Source organism: Phyllobates terribilis, unplaced genomic scaffold (assembly GCF_046119375.1).
Source record: "Phyllobates terribilis strain yellow unplaced genomic scaffold, ASM4611937v1 Scaffold_1__5_contigs__length_1240528914, whole genome shotgun sequence".
Taxonomy (NCBI): domain Eukaryota; kingdom Metazoa; phylum Chordata; class Amphibia; order Anura; family Dendrobatidae; genus Phyllobates; species Phyllobates terribilis.
Genome location: NW_027362761.1, coordinates 742,091,183 through 742,106,999, shown reverse-complemented (window position 1 = coordinate 742,106,999; position 15,817 = coordinate 742,091,183). Strand labels below are relative to the sequence as shown.

General features: G+C 42.9%; 1 protein-coding gene across 1 annotated transcript; it reads left to right on the top strand.

Moving 5' to 3' along the window:
- The first annotated feature begins 219 nt into the window (after window positions 1-219).
- LOC141156463 (uncharacterized) lies at window positions 220-11,935 on the top strand. The gene is made up of 9 exons (XM_073642688.1): window positions 220-354; window positions 2,932-2,976; window positions 4,939-5,025; window positions 6,643-6,862; window positions 6,940-7,085; window positions 8,589-8,699; window positions 9,841-9,948; window positions 10,900-11,008; window positions 11,862-11,935. The coding sequence occupies exons 1-9, from the start codon at window positions 313-315 to the stop codon at window positions 11,933-11,935; spliced, it is 942 nt and encodes a 313-aa protein (XP_073498789.1). The 5' UTR covers window positions 220-312.
- The last annotated feature ends 3,882 nt before the right edge of the window (window positions 11,936-15,817 follow it).

Sequence of the window (15,817 nt, the reverse complement as noted above, 5' to 3'; positions counted from 1 at the left end):
GCGCTGTCCGTTTTTCCCATGAGCCCTTGGGCAATGTTCTCACATAGCAAAAAATTCAGCAGAAAAAAAAGCAGCAGGAAAAAAAGCAGCATTTTTACATGTGACAATATAGCCTAATATTTGTATACTAACTGAACTGAATGGTAAAAGCTTTTGTATCAGAAGGAGTTAATGGATGTAATTGGTTTAATTATGCAAAATTCATTTAAAGCACATGTGGGCTCTAGCCACATTGCTTGTTTCTTTTTCTTTTAGTTTTCTAGTGGTAAGGCTAGAGGGTGGTTGGGTGTGTGTATACACGCAGACAGTGCAATGGCTGAGAATACAAATGATCAGAGAAGTGTTGCTGCAACGGTAAGTAACTGGAGGCAGCGAGTAGCTGCCAATATTTGATGATGGGTTTATTGCATTATTTTTCTAATATGCAAGTTTGCTTCATGTACTATAGGTCTGACTACTATTTTAACCATATTTAATTTTTGAATAGGCATTGTAGATGGGGGGGGGGGGGGAGACTTGTTAGGCCTCATTCAGAAGTCTGTTATTCATGTATGTGTCCTATGCACATGTGTTCTTGGACCGCACACTGAAGACATCTGTGGGCTTCTTGACCTGAACTTCAGGGTCTCAAATATATGCCTGAGGCAGAGTTCAGGTCAAGAGCCCCATAACCAGTCAAGGACTGTGATAATGCACCTATAACTGCTCAGTAAGTGAGTGACTGCAGGGAGCATGTAACTTCCAGTAGACCAGCCTAATGTGATTTTTTTATCTTTTTTATTTAGAAGGGACCTTTCACCAATTTGAGAATGATAAACCAGCGACATCCTAGAATAGTGGCTGCAGAACTGACTAAAACTGCCTTTAGTTTAATTTCTCTTCTGTTTGGAGACTATCTAGTAAAGTTTTGGTTTTAACTTATAAGGCAAACTGGGCATTACCAGAGCTTCTTCTCTGGGTATATACTTCTTTTTTTTTTTTTTTTCTTTTCCTGCTTGTATGGTCTTGACCAACTAGAAGTGCAAACAAAAATACACAACCCCAGATGGACAGATGAACACTGTTTCTCCTATGAGATAAGTAATGATAGATGGACTTAATCTCTGCAGCTATTGTGTCATTAAAAACACCTGTTCTCCCTCCCCTGCAGGATACTTGGCCAAGCTGTATTACCCCTAACACTGACTGCTGTGAGATGAAAGCTGGAGATGTTTGTAGTTGCTCAGCTCTGCAGAAAAGTAGCTGCAGCGATCAAGGCTGTTAAAATACATTCTTCTGTGAAACCTGTAATGATTCCCTTTTTGAAGAGGGGTGTGTTTTTGTTTTTTTTATTTTTTTCTTTTTTCCTCTTCTCCCCAGCATGACTTAGACATGATTATTTTTTAAATTTCTCAGCTCTACAACCACTACTCTTATATGGCCAGATTACCATGCTAACCCTAGTGAAATCTGCAGATTTTCACTGTTTGCAGGCAAATAGTGTTTGAGTTGACAGGCTTCCTTTAAAATCTAAAGTCTGTTGAAAAACTTGTTACAGAAGTATGTATAGAAAGCTGTTTGTGCTTCTTGTGTCCTAAAAAATACTGGTCTTGGCTCCAAACTGCTCTTGAAAGGATATTCAAATGACTTTTGGCTATATTCTCTATCTGTCTTGCATATGTGGCTTCAGAATTGAGAATACCCCCCCCCCCCCCTCCTGCCTTGGGTAGTGTCTACATGCGTGGCTGCAGCTACAATGTGCGGCAGCTGTATAGTAAAGGTGCTTTATGGGCTGTAATTTATCACTCATCCCATACACTGGTTTTATTTTTACTAAATATATGGACAGTACTGTATCTAAGAATGTGACTTCAATAATGTAATCCATAAGGAACCCTCAAATGATAAGTGATTTCCACCCCAGTAATCCTAAACTAGACAGTCTTACACTGTGCTGGTTGATAAATTAGATGCATCTTTGGACTTTGTAGTCTAAGATTATACTATATTTCCTTACTTTGAGCGACAAGTTCTAATTTTTATTTTTTTCAACAAATTAAAACTAATTTCTGGTTAATGTAGCTTAATAAATCAGCCCCTCTGTTATAGTTTTAATTGTGCTGTGTGGTGTTTACTGAGTATTTTAAGAATTTTTCTTGAGAAAGTAAAAAATTGAATGTGCTCTAAAATGAAACCTTTCAGAAGCTACAGAACATGAGTAGCATTTTACTGCTGTCTAAAATGCCTTAAATGTTCCTTTTGTCCTATTCTTGCTACACCCTGGTTACATGTATTTTATGGCGTAGAGCAAAAACAGTGCGGTTAGATGCGCCCTCTAGTGGCAGACAGAGCTGCTATCTGCAACTAAAGGACAAGGAGGACAAAATACACAGGTACAGTAACTCCTTTGCAGGAGAACAGCGTTTATGGGTAAAAGTCACATGACATGCAGACCATAAATTTGGTTACGTGCCTAAAACACTTAAAGGGGATTCTGTGAAGTTCTTGGACAAATGTAACCATAAATGGCATATAGCTGTGTGGTCATCTTCAGTGGACTTGTCACCAGGTCAGCATGCAATAATTATTTTATTACAGCCATTTCTCACCACTCCCCTACCCCCCAAGTGTGTTTTTGTTTTCTCACATGGTTTTCAGACTTAACTTTATATTTAGTGCTAACTTTCATGGTCTTTACCAAGGTAAGGGTGCAAAAGACCTTAGACATGCCCCAGAAAATCCTGTAAGCACTACTGCTTGGGAAAAGGGCACGATGTCAAATGACCTACATCATGAAGAGGATGGCTGACTTAAAAACAAAAAAAAAACCTTTTTGCCAATGTTTTTCAATTGACTCTCTATAGGAAATTTTTCCCATGTGCCTTGCAACTTTAGTTGTAGTAGCTATGTATTTTACTAGTAATGTTCTCTTCTCCCTCCTCCTTTCCAAAGGAATCCAATGAGGGTGCTAAAAATTCATGTGATGAAGGTTTAAAGGTAAGGCTATTGGGATTGAAGTCAGACTTTTAAAATCTGTACTTGATTTTGCCAGTAAGGCTAAATTATAGCATTTATGCTGTCAAGACACTATTGTGATGGTCATTCCATATAATGGAATATTATTGGTTAATCTTGTATATGTCTATTGATCCAATGACTTTTAGGCTATGTGTATATTGACTGCATATTTTTATCAAAAGCAAGAAATCCTGCGGTTTTAGCAGAGTTGATGGGATTAATAGAAGTCTTATGCCCACGGTAAACTAATCTGCGGTGCACGTTTCAAATCCACAACACGTCCACTTCTCGTGTGTGTGTGTGTCCCCCATACACTTGAATTAGATACAGAAAATCTCCAGGTAAAAAACGCACATGCATTTCCACAGCAGAAACTAATGTAATCCGCATTTGCCTGCATTAATAAATTTTAGATAAAGCCAAATACTATAAAGTATTTAAAACCTGACAAAAAACACAGTGCCAAATGCAATGAAACAGTGCAAGTCACTGAATTTACTAAATAAATGTGACATGCAGAAGTGGTGGTGTTGCTTCAGAAGCATCAAGCAACTAGAGGGGTTAAGAGTCAGACGGAGTGTTTTAGCAGAGCCCCAGGGGGATTGTGGGGAACTTGTTGTTGTGTATTATCTGTATCTGACAGAAGGCAACTGAACAGGATTCAGATCAGGAGAGAAACTAAACACAGGTCAGATACTCCCTGAACTAACAGTGCTGAGTATTATCGGGCAGGAAAATAAGGACTGGAAGGAACTGTCACAGGGATCATCTCCTTCATCAAATCCTTCCCCCTCCATGCAAGATAAAGAATACTGTTTACTATTGTGTCCTTGTGAAGGAAAAGCCTGTGGTTGTGTATGCATAGAAGTGTGCTGCTAAGAGATCTAATCTAGGCTGAATTATGCCACTGAAGAGACTGTAATACTGTGCATTGAGAAACTACTATAGTGTTACTGGAGCCGGTTGCTCAAGAAACTCAGACTGTACTGTAATGAAGATTGTTGCTGTAATATCCCTGAATTGCACTGGCCGTGCTTCAAATTAAATTCCACTGTTCAACTGTTGAAAGACTCTTGTCTCTCTGGTCAGTAGCTGAATGTATCGTGTGCCTGAGAGAAGCTGCAGCCTATGGTCTCCCTGAGTAACGGTTCCCCCAGGACTCCAAAGAATTCATGAAACCTGTCTTGCCTTATCTGAACCTAGCACTGTGCATGTAATAGGTGCAGAAACTCTGCAACATCAAAAGCTCATCATGGGCACACAGCCTTACTTCTTGGTGTTACACTCCCACCATTGAATTGAGGATATACCCATACATTATAGCTACAGACTGCTGGTGGGACCAGTCCCAGATGTTTGAATGTGTTCCCTAGAGCATGCCTCCCCCTTTCTAGTCTTCAAAAGTTGGGGACAGATCATGCAGAGTGCTACCTGCTGTGGCAAATTTTGGCCACACCCACTTACCATTTCTTTCTACCTTGGCAAGAGGAGATCTCAGAATATGGTGGTAGTGAGGGAAATCCAGCAGACGTCCAAGACTGCAGGGCATAGACCCAATCCAGGACTGTCCGCTTTATCCAGGACAGTTGGAACTAGAGATGAATTGATTGCTTCACAGGACTCCGGTCCAGCATCCAGATCTGTGGTACCTGGTGTCTGGATGGGAGGCCATGAATCTCTAACCTTCCAGTGTTCCTGGCGTGACTTTTGGTTAGTCCGAGCAGTGCAAAATCATCTGCGCGTCCTGCTCATCTCTAGTTGGGACCTATGAAAGTTCTGGTGACTCAGACTGAATAAAAAATAAATGCATATTTATGTAGGTTCACTATACAACAGCTGGCTTTGTGTCTGTAAGGCTGTGTTCACACGTTGCATGAAGTGTTTCTTGTTTTCTGCAGGATCTGCACCAAACTACACTAACAATTATACTATTTTCTGTAGGTCAAGAGCTGCATGCCAGCTGAAAATCCTGGATACATGAAGTCACTCATTTTAAGAATTACACATATCTGGCCTCTCAAATATGTGGTAAGGAAACCAAGTTTAGGCTAGTTTAAAACAATGTTATGTGAAAAAACTGTGGCTTTTATCTTTTAAAGTGATTTTTGCCTTTTGACTCGTGTTTGTCTTAAAACCATTCAAATTAATGAGGACCATAATGGCTTTTATTATATTCCTGCTGGTGTGACGTGCCCATGGGGATGGGGGACGACTCTGCGCCCTGGCCTTGTTGTTGCCTGATCTTGGGGCATGTTGAGGTGGCCGGCTCCCGGGCCCATACCCTGGGGTCATTCTTGAGAAAGGGGGGGGGGTTATACGGGATAGGGGAATGTTCGTGACGCCACCTGTGGTGTCTGGTGAAGGTCACCAGCACTGCAACAGTCCTCTGAGGCAGGTGTCAGGGCAGCTATAGATGGTTCGGCTCCCCACAGATGGAGCAGGCCACAGGGCAGCGTAGAGAGGGGTAGAATAGAGCGCTGGCGGGTGCAGAACCGCGCAAGAAAGAACAGACAGAGGCGGTAGTTGAAGTCATCCAGGGCTTTACTCACTTTGGTGCGTAGTCAGCTCAGAGCTTCTCTCTGCTGTCACATGGTGAGCTGCGGCCGCCAGGGTGGGGTTCGGCACACTCCAGGTAGCTCAGGAGCGCTTGTCAGGACCCTGCTCTAGTGTGTTCCTCTCTTGTTGAACTACTCCCGTCTTGTGACCCCCCCCCCCCCCACACCCCCCACTGAGTCCCATACAGGTACTGCGATGTCCCTTGAGGATAACATGTAGTTCCCGGACTGACTGGGTGCCCTTTTTGGTGAGAACGTGGCGTAAGGCTGGGTCCCTCTGAATAAACTCTGATTAGGGCATACACGTGGCGATTCTGCTCCGTCTGTATCCCCCTGGGATCCACATAAGCCTCCGGACTTTTCCGGCAGACGTAAAGTGCAAAGTCAGATAATCGGGGACCGGTACCCCCCTCTTGTGGCAGGGTCTCTCTGGCTGGGCTAGAATAAGGTATGCAGGTGGCGACTCCGCTTTGTCTGCACCCCCTGAGAGCCTTTCGCCTGTGGAGCCTATCTCCTCTGCTCCCCTCCTGGGCCTTCTTGCTTGGACCCTGACCGGGGACAGAGCCGGTTATAACTCTACCCCGATCCCCCTTCTTGAGGCCTGCGACTGGGAACTGTGGACCCTCAGCGGGGTGCTGACTTGCCGTCCCAAGGACCCATGACCAAAGACCTTGTTATTAAAATGGCCTCCAGTTATATAGAATTCTAAGTGCTTAAGTAAATGCTTCCTCCACCCTCACGCACTATGGTGCTATAGGCCCCCTTCAGAACTGGAGTGGTGTAGTGTTGAGTGTGTGGTTGGGGTCCTGTGTAGTACTCCATCCTTACCTGGGAGAGGAGATACCACACTTCAGTCTGAGGTGCAGTACCCCTGTGGTGACTGAACCCTCAGGGGCACCACAACAGCATCTGAGGGCCCTACCATATCACTGGGCAGGTTGCCTACTAAAACATGATCAATCTGGAACTCTTTAAGGGATCCTGAGCTGTAAGTTTTCTATGGAAATGCTCACAGAAATTGAGTGGAATAGTTTGGATGTGTATACATATTTATTATATAAAATTTGTCTTCTAATTTATTTCCTATTAGTTCAAAATGCTTAAAAAGATTGCAGTGTTCACTGGCCTTTCAGAAGAGGTGGAGAATGTTGGAACTGCTGAGCAAGTATCCCCAAGCAAACGTCGTTTCGTGAGTGGCAAGAAGAGGATTGGGCGTTTGACCAGGCTTATTCTTCTAGTTACTCCCTATAGAATACAATACGCATTGGGCTATCGTGCTGGAGAAAGCATAGGGAAAACATCTGCTGATGGTAACTTATATTGGAAAGTTGCTGTTTTTGATATGACTTTTGTGACTCATCACTAATAAAAATAATTTGCTGCTTAGACATCAGGAAGTCTCCTCTGAAGCCATGTGGAAAAGGCAGCAAACGTAAGCAGGATGACTTGGATATGGAAGAGCAGCATAGCTGGGTAGCACTTCTGACTGAAGATCTTCCTGATGAAGACCAAGTTGATGATCCTACATATGAGGTATAATCTATGCATTTTTGGAGATCTGGTGTGGGTTCCATTATTGAAAAGGCTGTCAAGAGTGTGCACACAGCATGATTTACATTTTGGCACAGCCACTTTTTCCCAGGTGACACAGCTTCAGGAAAATGCAGAGTCGTTTTCCTGAGGCTGCTTTGCTGGTGGCTTTACCCTCATTCCAGTGGTAGCTCAGCCACCAACTGCTTCTAAGTTATACTGAAGTGGTTAAAAGGTGACACAGAATGTGCACAGCATTTTCACATTGTTGGGCAGTGTTCATTTTATGGGGCACTATTTCTGGTGGATGCTTGGACACACACAACTAGTGTCAAATCATAAATTTAACCGATTCTGCCAAAGTGAGTTTTAATCTTGATGGTAAACATTTTATTTTTTTCACTGTCACGTTCCAGGGGCCGTAATTTCCTTTTTATCTAAATGTGTGTGGCAAACTGGGTGGGGGGGGGGACAAACTGATCGCAAAGATGTCAGGTGTCTTTGGTGCCTACCCATTAACTTGCAGAGTTTTTCAGAGCAGGAAACTCCTGAGTGGTTAGGTATCTTCTTTAACCACTTGAAGTTTTTGGAAGCATTTAAAAAAAAAAAAAAGCAGCTCAATTACATTTCACACATGTAACTGAAGGGAGGTTGTTTTACAAATAACATAATTACTCTAAATCACAGTATAAAGAAATTGCATCAAGGCACTTGCCACTCTTAACCAGTCTTTTTCTTCATCTGGTCAGACCTTCATGTTGATGACTCTCAGCCACATCTAATCTTGTCACTATCACTGCAGCCCTAAAAATAAGGTCAATTCGTGTTTTATCTCCCAAATCCCCCACACTGCGCCCCTGTCTACAAATATGTACTATACTATTGGCCACACACCATTCAAAATATAAACTGAAAAGATATATTTTGCAATACATTAGACTATTCTACTAATTCCCATGCCATGCAGCATCCTCTTTATTGGGCGCGGGAGCTGGCAGCTGACACTGGTATGCATGCTGACATCAGCTACCAACCTCTGCTTGGCAGTACAGGGAGCTGTCTGGTCCCCTCCACCACAATAAACTTTATCTGCTAAATGTCAGATGCACATCCAGGTGATGGTGGGGCCCCCTCCAGCTCCAGGCCCCAATGTATCTGCCCCTGCATTGGGTATTTAGAGCATAGTAAAAGGGAGACTTCAAATCTTCTTTAGTGGGTAAAGGTTCAATGTGGGGCCATGTTTCTACAGAACGTATTTATTTCTGACCTACAGCGCTGGTATTTAGAAAGCATGTGGATATTCGCACTTGCCTTTGTGGCCTAAATTGACTCCCTCAAAACTGTGGCTCTTACTGATTTTATACACCTTTTTGTAGCATCTATATGAGATTTAATAATCTTGAGCAGAATTGGCTGCATTTGTTACTCCTGCTCTACAACATGATGCTCAAATGTCAGTGTTCTAGAGATGACTGACTGCTAATTTTATTTATTTATTTTTTTTAGCCTAGCATTTCAGAATCGGACAGTGAAGAAAATAAGTCCAAGAATGATACCGAATCTGATCTGGAAGTGGAAGAGAAGGATGGTGTTATGATGCTGAAAGAGACTAGACGGGTGAGTAACTTTTATGTGGCTCCTTATTGCCTTGAGACTTTTCCTTGTGGATGGCTTAAGTTAAACTAGAAATATTAATGTTCTCCCCACTCCTCCTCTAATTTTCTGACACCTATAGACTAATGGGTCTTCTAATGAAATGTGGGTTGGAGAGTGGTGATGTGGATGCAATCATGTAATGTCCTCCTGGGATAATGTTTCCCGACCAGGCCTCCTTGGGGTATGTGCACAGTCATTACTGTCAGCGCTTTGAACTCAGTATACTTTATGCTGCGTCCAAAGCGCTGCATGCAGGTGAATCCGCATGTGTTCATTGAGCCATGTGGATTCACAGCAATCCTATACATTGCACTGTTCTAACTTCTCTTGTGGAGACTAGCAAGAGAAATTGACATGCTGCATTCTGGAAAGACTGACCTCATGTCCGTGGGTGCTCCGCAGGTGCACGGAGATGCATAGTGGGCATGGGATTTCTACACATCCCATCCACTTTGCTTGTAATGTAGAATGCTGCAGTTTGTGTGCAAATGCGCTGTCCAATCCGCAGAACTTACGGAGTGTCCACATGCCCTAAGTATAATGGGCCCCTTCATGGGGATAACATGCCTCTTCCTGGGGTACTGTGCCCTGTTGCCCAGGTGGGAATTGCATTGCAGGGAGCTGTCGGTCATTTGCACCACAATAAACTTCATTTCAGCTACAGTAATTGTCTGAGGATGCACATTTAGCTGAAAGTCACTGGTGACAGTGGGCCCCGGGGCAGCTGCATTGACTGTCTGCCCCTGCATTTAGTGTTCAAAGAATAGCAATGGAAACTTCAAATAACATCTTTAGTGGGTAAAGGTTGTGTGGGGCTTTGTTTCTACAAAACTTATTCATTTCTGACCTACAGCGCTGGTATTTAGAAAGCGTGAGGATATTCGCACTTTCTTTCGTAGCCTAAACTGACTGTGCCTCAAAGCTGTGGCTCTTACTAATTTTATACTTATTACTTTTGTTTTTTTTCTAGCATTTGAGATTTGATAGAATCTTGTGAGTAGAATGGAGCAGAGTTGTCTGCCTCATTCCTGCTCTACAACATGATGCTCCATGTCTGTTCTAGAGATTGGTTGACTTTGTGCTTTTGGCTTTTATTTTTCAGCCTAGTGATTCAGAACCAGACAGTGAAGAAAATAAGGCCAAGAATGATACTCGAGCTGATCTGGAAGTAGAAGAGAAGAATTGTGTGATGCCAACAGAAACTACACAGGTAAGTGAATTATGTGTCTTATTACCTTGAGACTTTTCCTTGTGGATATCTAATTTTTTGTTTTTTAAGGTGTTTTCCCACAGACAAAAGTTCATTTTAATCAATAGACTTTGGAATAACTTCCACAATTAGATGTGTATAAATAAAATGTTCCTGTGCTGAGATAATCTTATAAATGTTCCCCTGCTCTGTAGTGTGTAATGGCCATGTCTGACCGTACAGGAACATGGTCTGCTTCTTGGGCAGGGGAGGAAGCAAGACTATACAGATATTACAGCAGGGGATCACAGATTCTTTTTGTGAGGTAAAGCATTTCCCTGCAGTTTATTAAACAATGTCTTGCCTCACAGAATCAGCTGTGATCCCCTGCTGTAAGGTCTGTATACTCTTTTGCTTCCTCCTCTGCCCAGGAGATGTGGTATGATCAGACCATGTCCCTGCACGGTCAGACACAGCCATTACACAGTACACAGCAGGGGCACATTTATAAGATTATCTCAGCACAAGAACACTTAACTTCCACAATTTGCTGTGTTTAAATAATTTAAATCTATTTATTATAATGAACTTTTGTTCGTGGAGAAACCCCTTAAGTCAAACTAAAAATATTCATGTTCTCCTCACTTCATTAATTTTCTAGCACCATAGAGACCTCTACTGACTAACAGGCTTTCTCTGCATTCCCTAATGTGGGATTTATACAGACCCAGTCCACTGTTTTGAAGAAAGGGCAACAACTGACTCCAAGAAGTGACTTGCTCTATTCTCTCCAATGAGAAGTCTGCTAAACTGAGCATGTGTATGGGGAAGACTTGGTCAACACTTATCTAAAGTGCATGGTCACTTTTTTTTTTTTTCCCGCTGCTGCATTTGTGATCTGAGTGACAACTCTGTACAGTACAACAAAATGAGCTATAAAGGTATCTTCCACTTGTGTCCCACACTTCATAGGAGGATACACAGGCCAATGAAAAGCAATTGAATGCATCAGTTGGCAAAGAACCAGACTGCAAAGAACCAAACACAGATGGTGAAGAGCAGAAGGACTCTGTCCCAACAGGTTAGTGTCCCCCTCCCTTCTCTTGGTATCAGTCAAAATAAAGAGTACCTGTCGATAGCTGTCTTTGCAATAATTCTATACAGATGTTGCACCATGTGGAATGCTCTTGCCCCACAATTCAATAGTTTAGTGGCTTTGTCTAGAAACTGATCGGTTTAAAGGTTGTCCTCTCAAGATATTGGTGACCTCTTCTTAGGTCATGAAAATTGGGGAGGATGGGGGTCACACTCAGCAATCCCACCAAAGCTCTGATATTTGTGGCAGTATGTGATCACTGAACGTGACTGCAATGCACGGCTCCATTCAATATATACTGGTACTGCACATTGCACCTCCATTACATGTGTTCATTTGACTGCAGAAAATATCTAATTTGAAGTTGCTGGGTCACCAGACTTCAGGCCTACTCTATGAAGTCTTACACTGCTGCGTATGGAGAATGAGTGCAAAGATCTGGCTGCAAATTTTCAATCACTGAGTAAACTCTTTTGAAACTTCAATTAAATGAGGTCTAAGTACAGTGAGTGGTTTAATTCAAACTATTTAACAAATCCTCCAAGTAATAGGGAGAGATTAAAGTGAAATGTAGGTGTTCCATTATGTGCAACAAGCGTTAGACCTTTTTTCTGCTCCTTTGCTGAGAAGGGCCATGGTATAATTTAGTCCAAAGTTTCAAGCAAAGTAAGCTGTCCAATAAGTGGTGTTGTAAGAAAATATGCACCAGATTCAATCTTTATTGGCATAAGAATGAAATATGCCCCAATGTGTAAGACTCATGCACTAGCTGAGAACTGCCTGCCCACTATGAAACTTTGCCCTTACAGACCTTCTGTAAAGTTCATTTTCTCTACAGTGTTAAAGCTGGTTGTGACTATGACTGTTTGCATTTCATACAACACCCAGCAACCTAAGATAAGTGACCCTTGAAGCTTTTGACAGTTAACCTTACTTCTGTGAAGGCAACCTGTTAAAGACCTGAAAACTCCTTAACGAATGTAAAGTTTTCATTACTGATGACTATTGATCCTCCCCATGGCTTTGCAGAGGAAGGCTCAAGCACATGGTTTACTGTAAAACCCATCTAGTGAACACTGCTATTTTAAGAATTTGACAAACTGTCACCTTCTGAGTTGGGGTACAGAACTGTCAATACTATTGCTGTCAAATGGCTTTGGTTTGACTCTTGAAGATTTACAACCATTAATTACTGTCAGTTTTAGGTGGGGGTAAAAATAGAAGTGTAAATTTATAAATTAACAATTCGGGGTGGATGAACAAAAAATATATAAATAAAATCAATATCTAGTGTTGCTAAACTCTGCATTGGAAACTAAATCAAATCATAATTGCTCTGTAAACTTAAACAGTTTATTTGAGGGATCTCTGCAAGGAAGCTGTTCCAAACATCTGAGACCTGACCAGATGTTCTGTGAATGTAGAAGTAGTTGCACAATCCTCTCAATGTAATCTCAGACACTGTTTAAAAGTGCTCCCATCAAAGTTTTTTTTTTTAAACTTTTTTTATCTTTATATTGCAATCATATCATATGGGCAAAAAATAGCAGTTTTAAGTACAGTGCCATATAATGACTGCAATATATTAAGAGGATAACATTTTGATGGGAGTACTTTAAGATCAGAGCACTGGAGGCCATATCACTTTCAGGACTTGATTATACTGAAGATGGGTCTTTATAGATTTGATCATGGGTTTGGGGTTTTTGTCCTGCTTCAGAATACATTTGAAGCCAATTGGACACATTCCTGATGGTATTGCTTGATGGGATAAGAGCCTGTATTTCTCAGCGTTTAAGAAGCCATGAATCTTGACCAAATCCAGAACTTAAGTTAGCAGGACAGTCAGTGAAGACTCTCAACCATGACTCACTGGCTGCAGAATGGCTGGAGTGATGCAATATTGTGTGTGCAAACTTGCTTCTTACAGCCAAATATTTCCAATTCTGACTTCTGTCCAGAGCACCTGCAGCCACTTTTTTGCACCTCAAGTTTTTCCTGCTTGGTTGAGTCGCCAAGTAAAATGTCTTTGGCCTCAACTCTTCCAGGAACACATTTTCCGGGCTACACTTTAACCAGTGAAACCCATCTAGAGGTTGCTGTCAGATCTGAGCTGCTAACACTGCTGGAAATCTTCCAATTTCAAAGGGAAGTAAGCAGGAGTGCTTGTATTTGTTAGTCAAGGAAATTTACTGCAACATATTCACCTGTCCTCATATTTCTTGGTGTCCTCAATGCTGAGAAATACAGGCAGATACTTCGTGCCATACCTTCAGAGATGTCTGGCTCCAAACTTATTCTGCAGTAGGGCAGCTACCCCAAATATACAGCCCATGTTTTAAGAATAACTTTCAGTGTAAAGTCTAAGCAGCTGTGATATGACCACCACAGAGCCCTGATCTCAACATCAAGTTTGTGAGATTACATGAAGAGACATGATGGATTTGTGGAAGCCTAAATCCAGTTTTTGAAGGAACTCTGTAGGAGGGGGTGTTCCAATCATCTTGGAGGGTAAGCATACATCTGTGTATCAAGAATAATTAATGCTTGTATGGTCAACCAAATTATGACTTGGATTTCTCCTTTGTTCAATCACTTTGCATATTAGTAATTGCTAAAAATAAGCCAAGTGTTTAAAAGCCTTCTTACTTTGCAGCACTTTCACAGTATTGTATGCATATATAATATGTAATAGATTTTATTTTTTAAATTGCTTACTATTTTTTTGCATCCAGTTAATACAATGTCTTCTCTCCACCCAACAGATTGATATCTTCCTTTAGAAATGAATCAACCCTATATTTGGATTTAGTTCTCTACTGAATAACCTGTAACCACCCTCTTATTTCACAATAAAATATTTTTCAATGATCTTGTTTTTTTTGGTTGCATAATTGTATACTGGCGGGTAAAGTGACTCTGTCCTTCACATTTTATGGAGTGGTAAGTCTGTTTTTTAAATTTGCTAAGTTACTGAAACTGTTATTGGGGTGGGCATTGACACAGCTTGTGACTCGCCCCCTGGGCCTAGCGTACACGTGTAGTGGGTTACCCGGAACCAGGTCTCTGGGGGGTTGTAGTCTCTGTGGCGGTGACCCGGTCCCGTGGCTCAGGGTGGTCAGGCCAATGGCGGTATTTTGTGGGGGTTCTAGGTTAATTGTCCGACTACGCCACCCGTGGATTGCGGTCAGTGTGAACCGCTGCTGCAAGGGCAGACCGCTGGGGCTAAGGTAGTGTGACTCCCCACAGGAAGAGTGCAGCCCCAGGGCAGTGTAGTTGATGGTGCGAGCGTCCCAGCACTAGTAGTGCTGGCGTGGCAATGAAGCACAGAGACATGGGGTTGCAATTCAAATTCTTTACTCACAGTTCTTTATATTCCTAGTCATTCCGCCGGCAATGACTGCCCGAGCCGTGCTGCGTCCACCAGATGCGGGGCTCAGTCAACCCCCAGGCAATTCCAGAGTGTGACACAGGACTCCCTTCTATTCCTTTCTCTGGCCGTGCCCCACCAGTGACACTACGTCTGTCCAGCTCCCGCAGGCCTTCTCTTGGGAGGGCTTCGTGCTCACCTCCCTGACCCTATGTGGTGTGCCTTTCTAGTAGGTGTAGTGAGGGGTCGCACAAAGATGTGATCACTACCGCCGGTCCTTGGCTGAGGATTAGTCGCCTCCACCAACTAGGGATCCAGTACTCTGTTCTGCCAACCAGTCACCCGCAATCTCCTGGGCCTTTGGGGTTCCTTCTGCCCTCATGTCTCTGGGCCTCTCTGGGTGTTCTGTTCCTTTCTTCCTTTCCTCTCTGTATCTGTCCTCTCTGCAGGTTCTGGCCTCCACTCCAGGCCTGCCTCGTGGAGCTGGGCCCAGACTGAGCCACAGCTCCCTGTCAGCCCTCTCTGGCTGAACTCCTTCTCTCTCTGAACTGAACTCTGAACTAAGATGGTGCCCACCTTATATACCTCCCTCTAGTGTATGAGCCCAGGTGACTTGCAACCAATGGGCTCCTGCCTATGCCCAGAAACCATCCCCTCCTGCTCCTACATCACTGGGTGTTCCACCCCCTCCCCACTCCAGCCAGGGACAGATTCTGTCGTGCCTGCATTACTGTCTAATGGGAGCACCGTTGAGCTGTCCCCCAGAAATGGGGTGTGTGATGCATGCAGCTAAATGAGCCCTGGTCCACACTCCATCCTTACCCGGGAGTGTAATATCACGCCTCTGGCAGAGGTGCAATACCCCTGTAGCGGCCGAACCCTCGGGGCGCTACACTTGCATGCATATTTGGACATTTAAAATGTTGCTCATGTATAATCCAAATATTACAATCGTGTGTTAAATAAGAACCTGCCGCTACACTTATACACCCACAAATTTATTTTTTTGACCAGCACATCAGCCATTAAAAAAAGCAAACTAGTGTAAAAGCCATATACAAATTAGAATAAAAGGGTATTAATACACTTGATTGCACTTTCCCCAGTCTAACCTGTCCCAATGCATTTCTAGCCTGATTTGAATATGGCTTATTCCAAGATCACAATGTGATCCTATGCCCCAAAAGGATATCCCTCTAGGCCCTCTTTAGCTCTTGGTTGCCGTTGAAAGCCTCCTGGTGTAGGTCCACTGCTCCTGGTCAAGAATGGACACTGCAGTCACTCATATGGCTTACAACATGGCTATGCTCAGGGTGATGTCTAGAACAGAGCTGCTCTTTTGAGCGATTTTTAAGTCACAAGAAGGGGACAGAGCTGCCTCTTCCTGGTATGAGGCCTACAAGGAATGATTTAATGTAGATTGG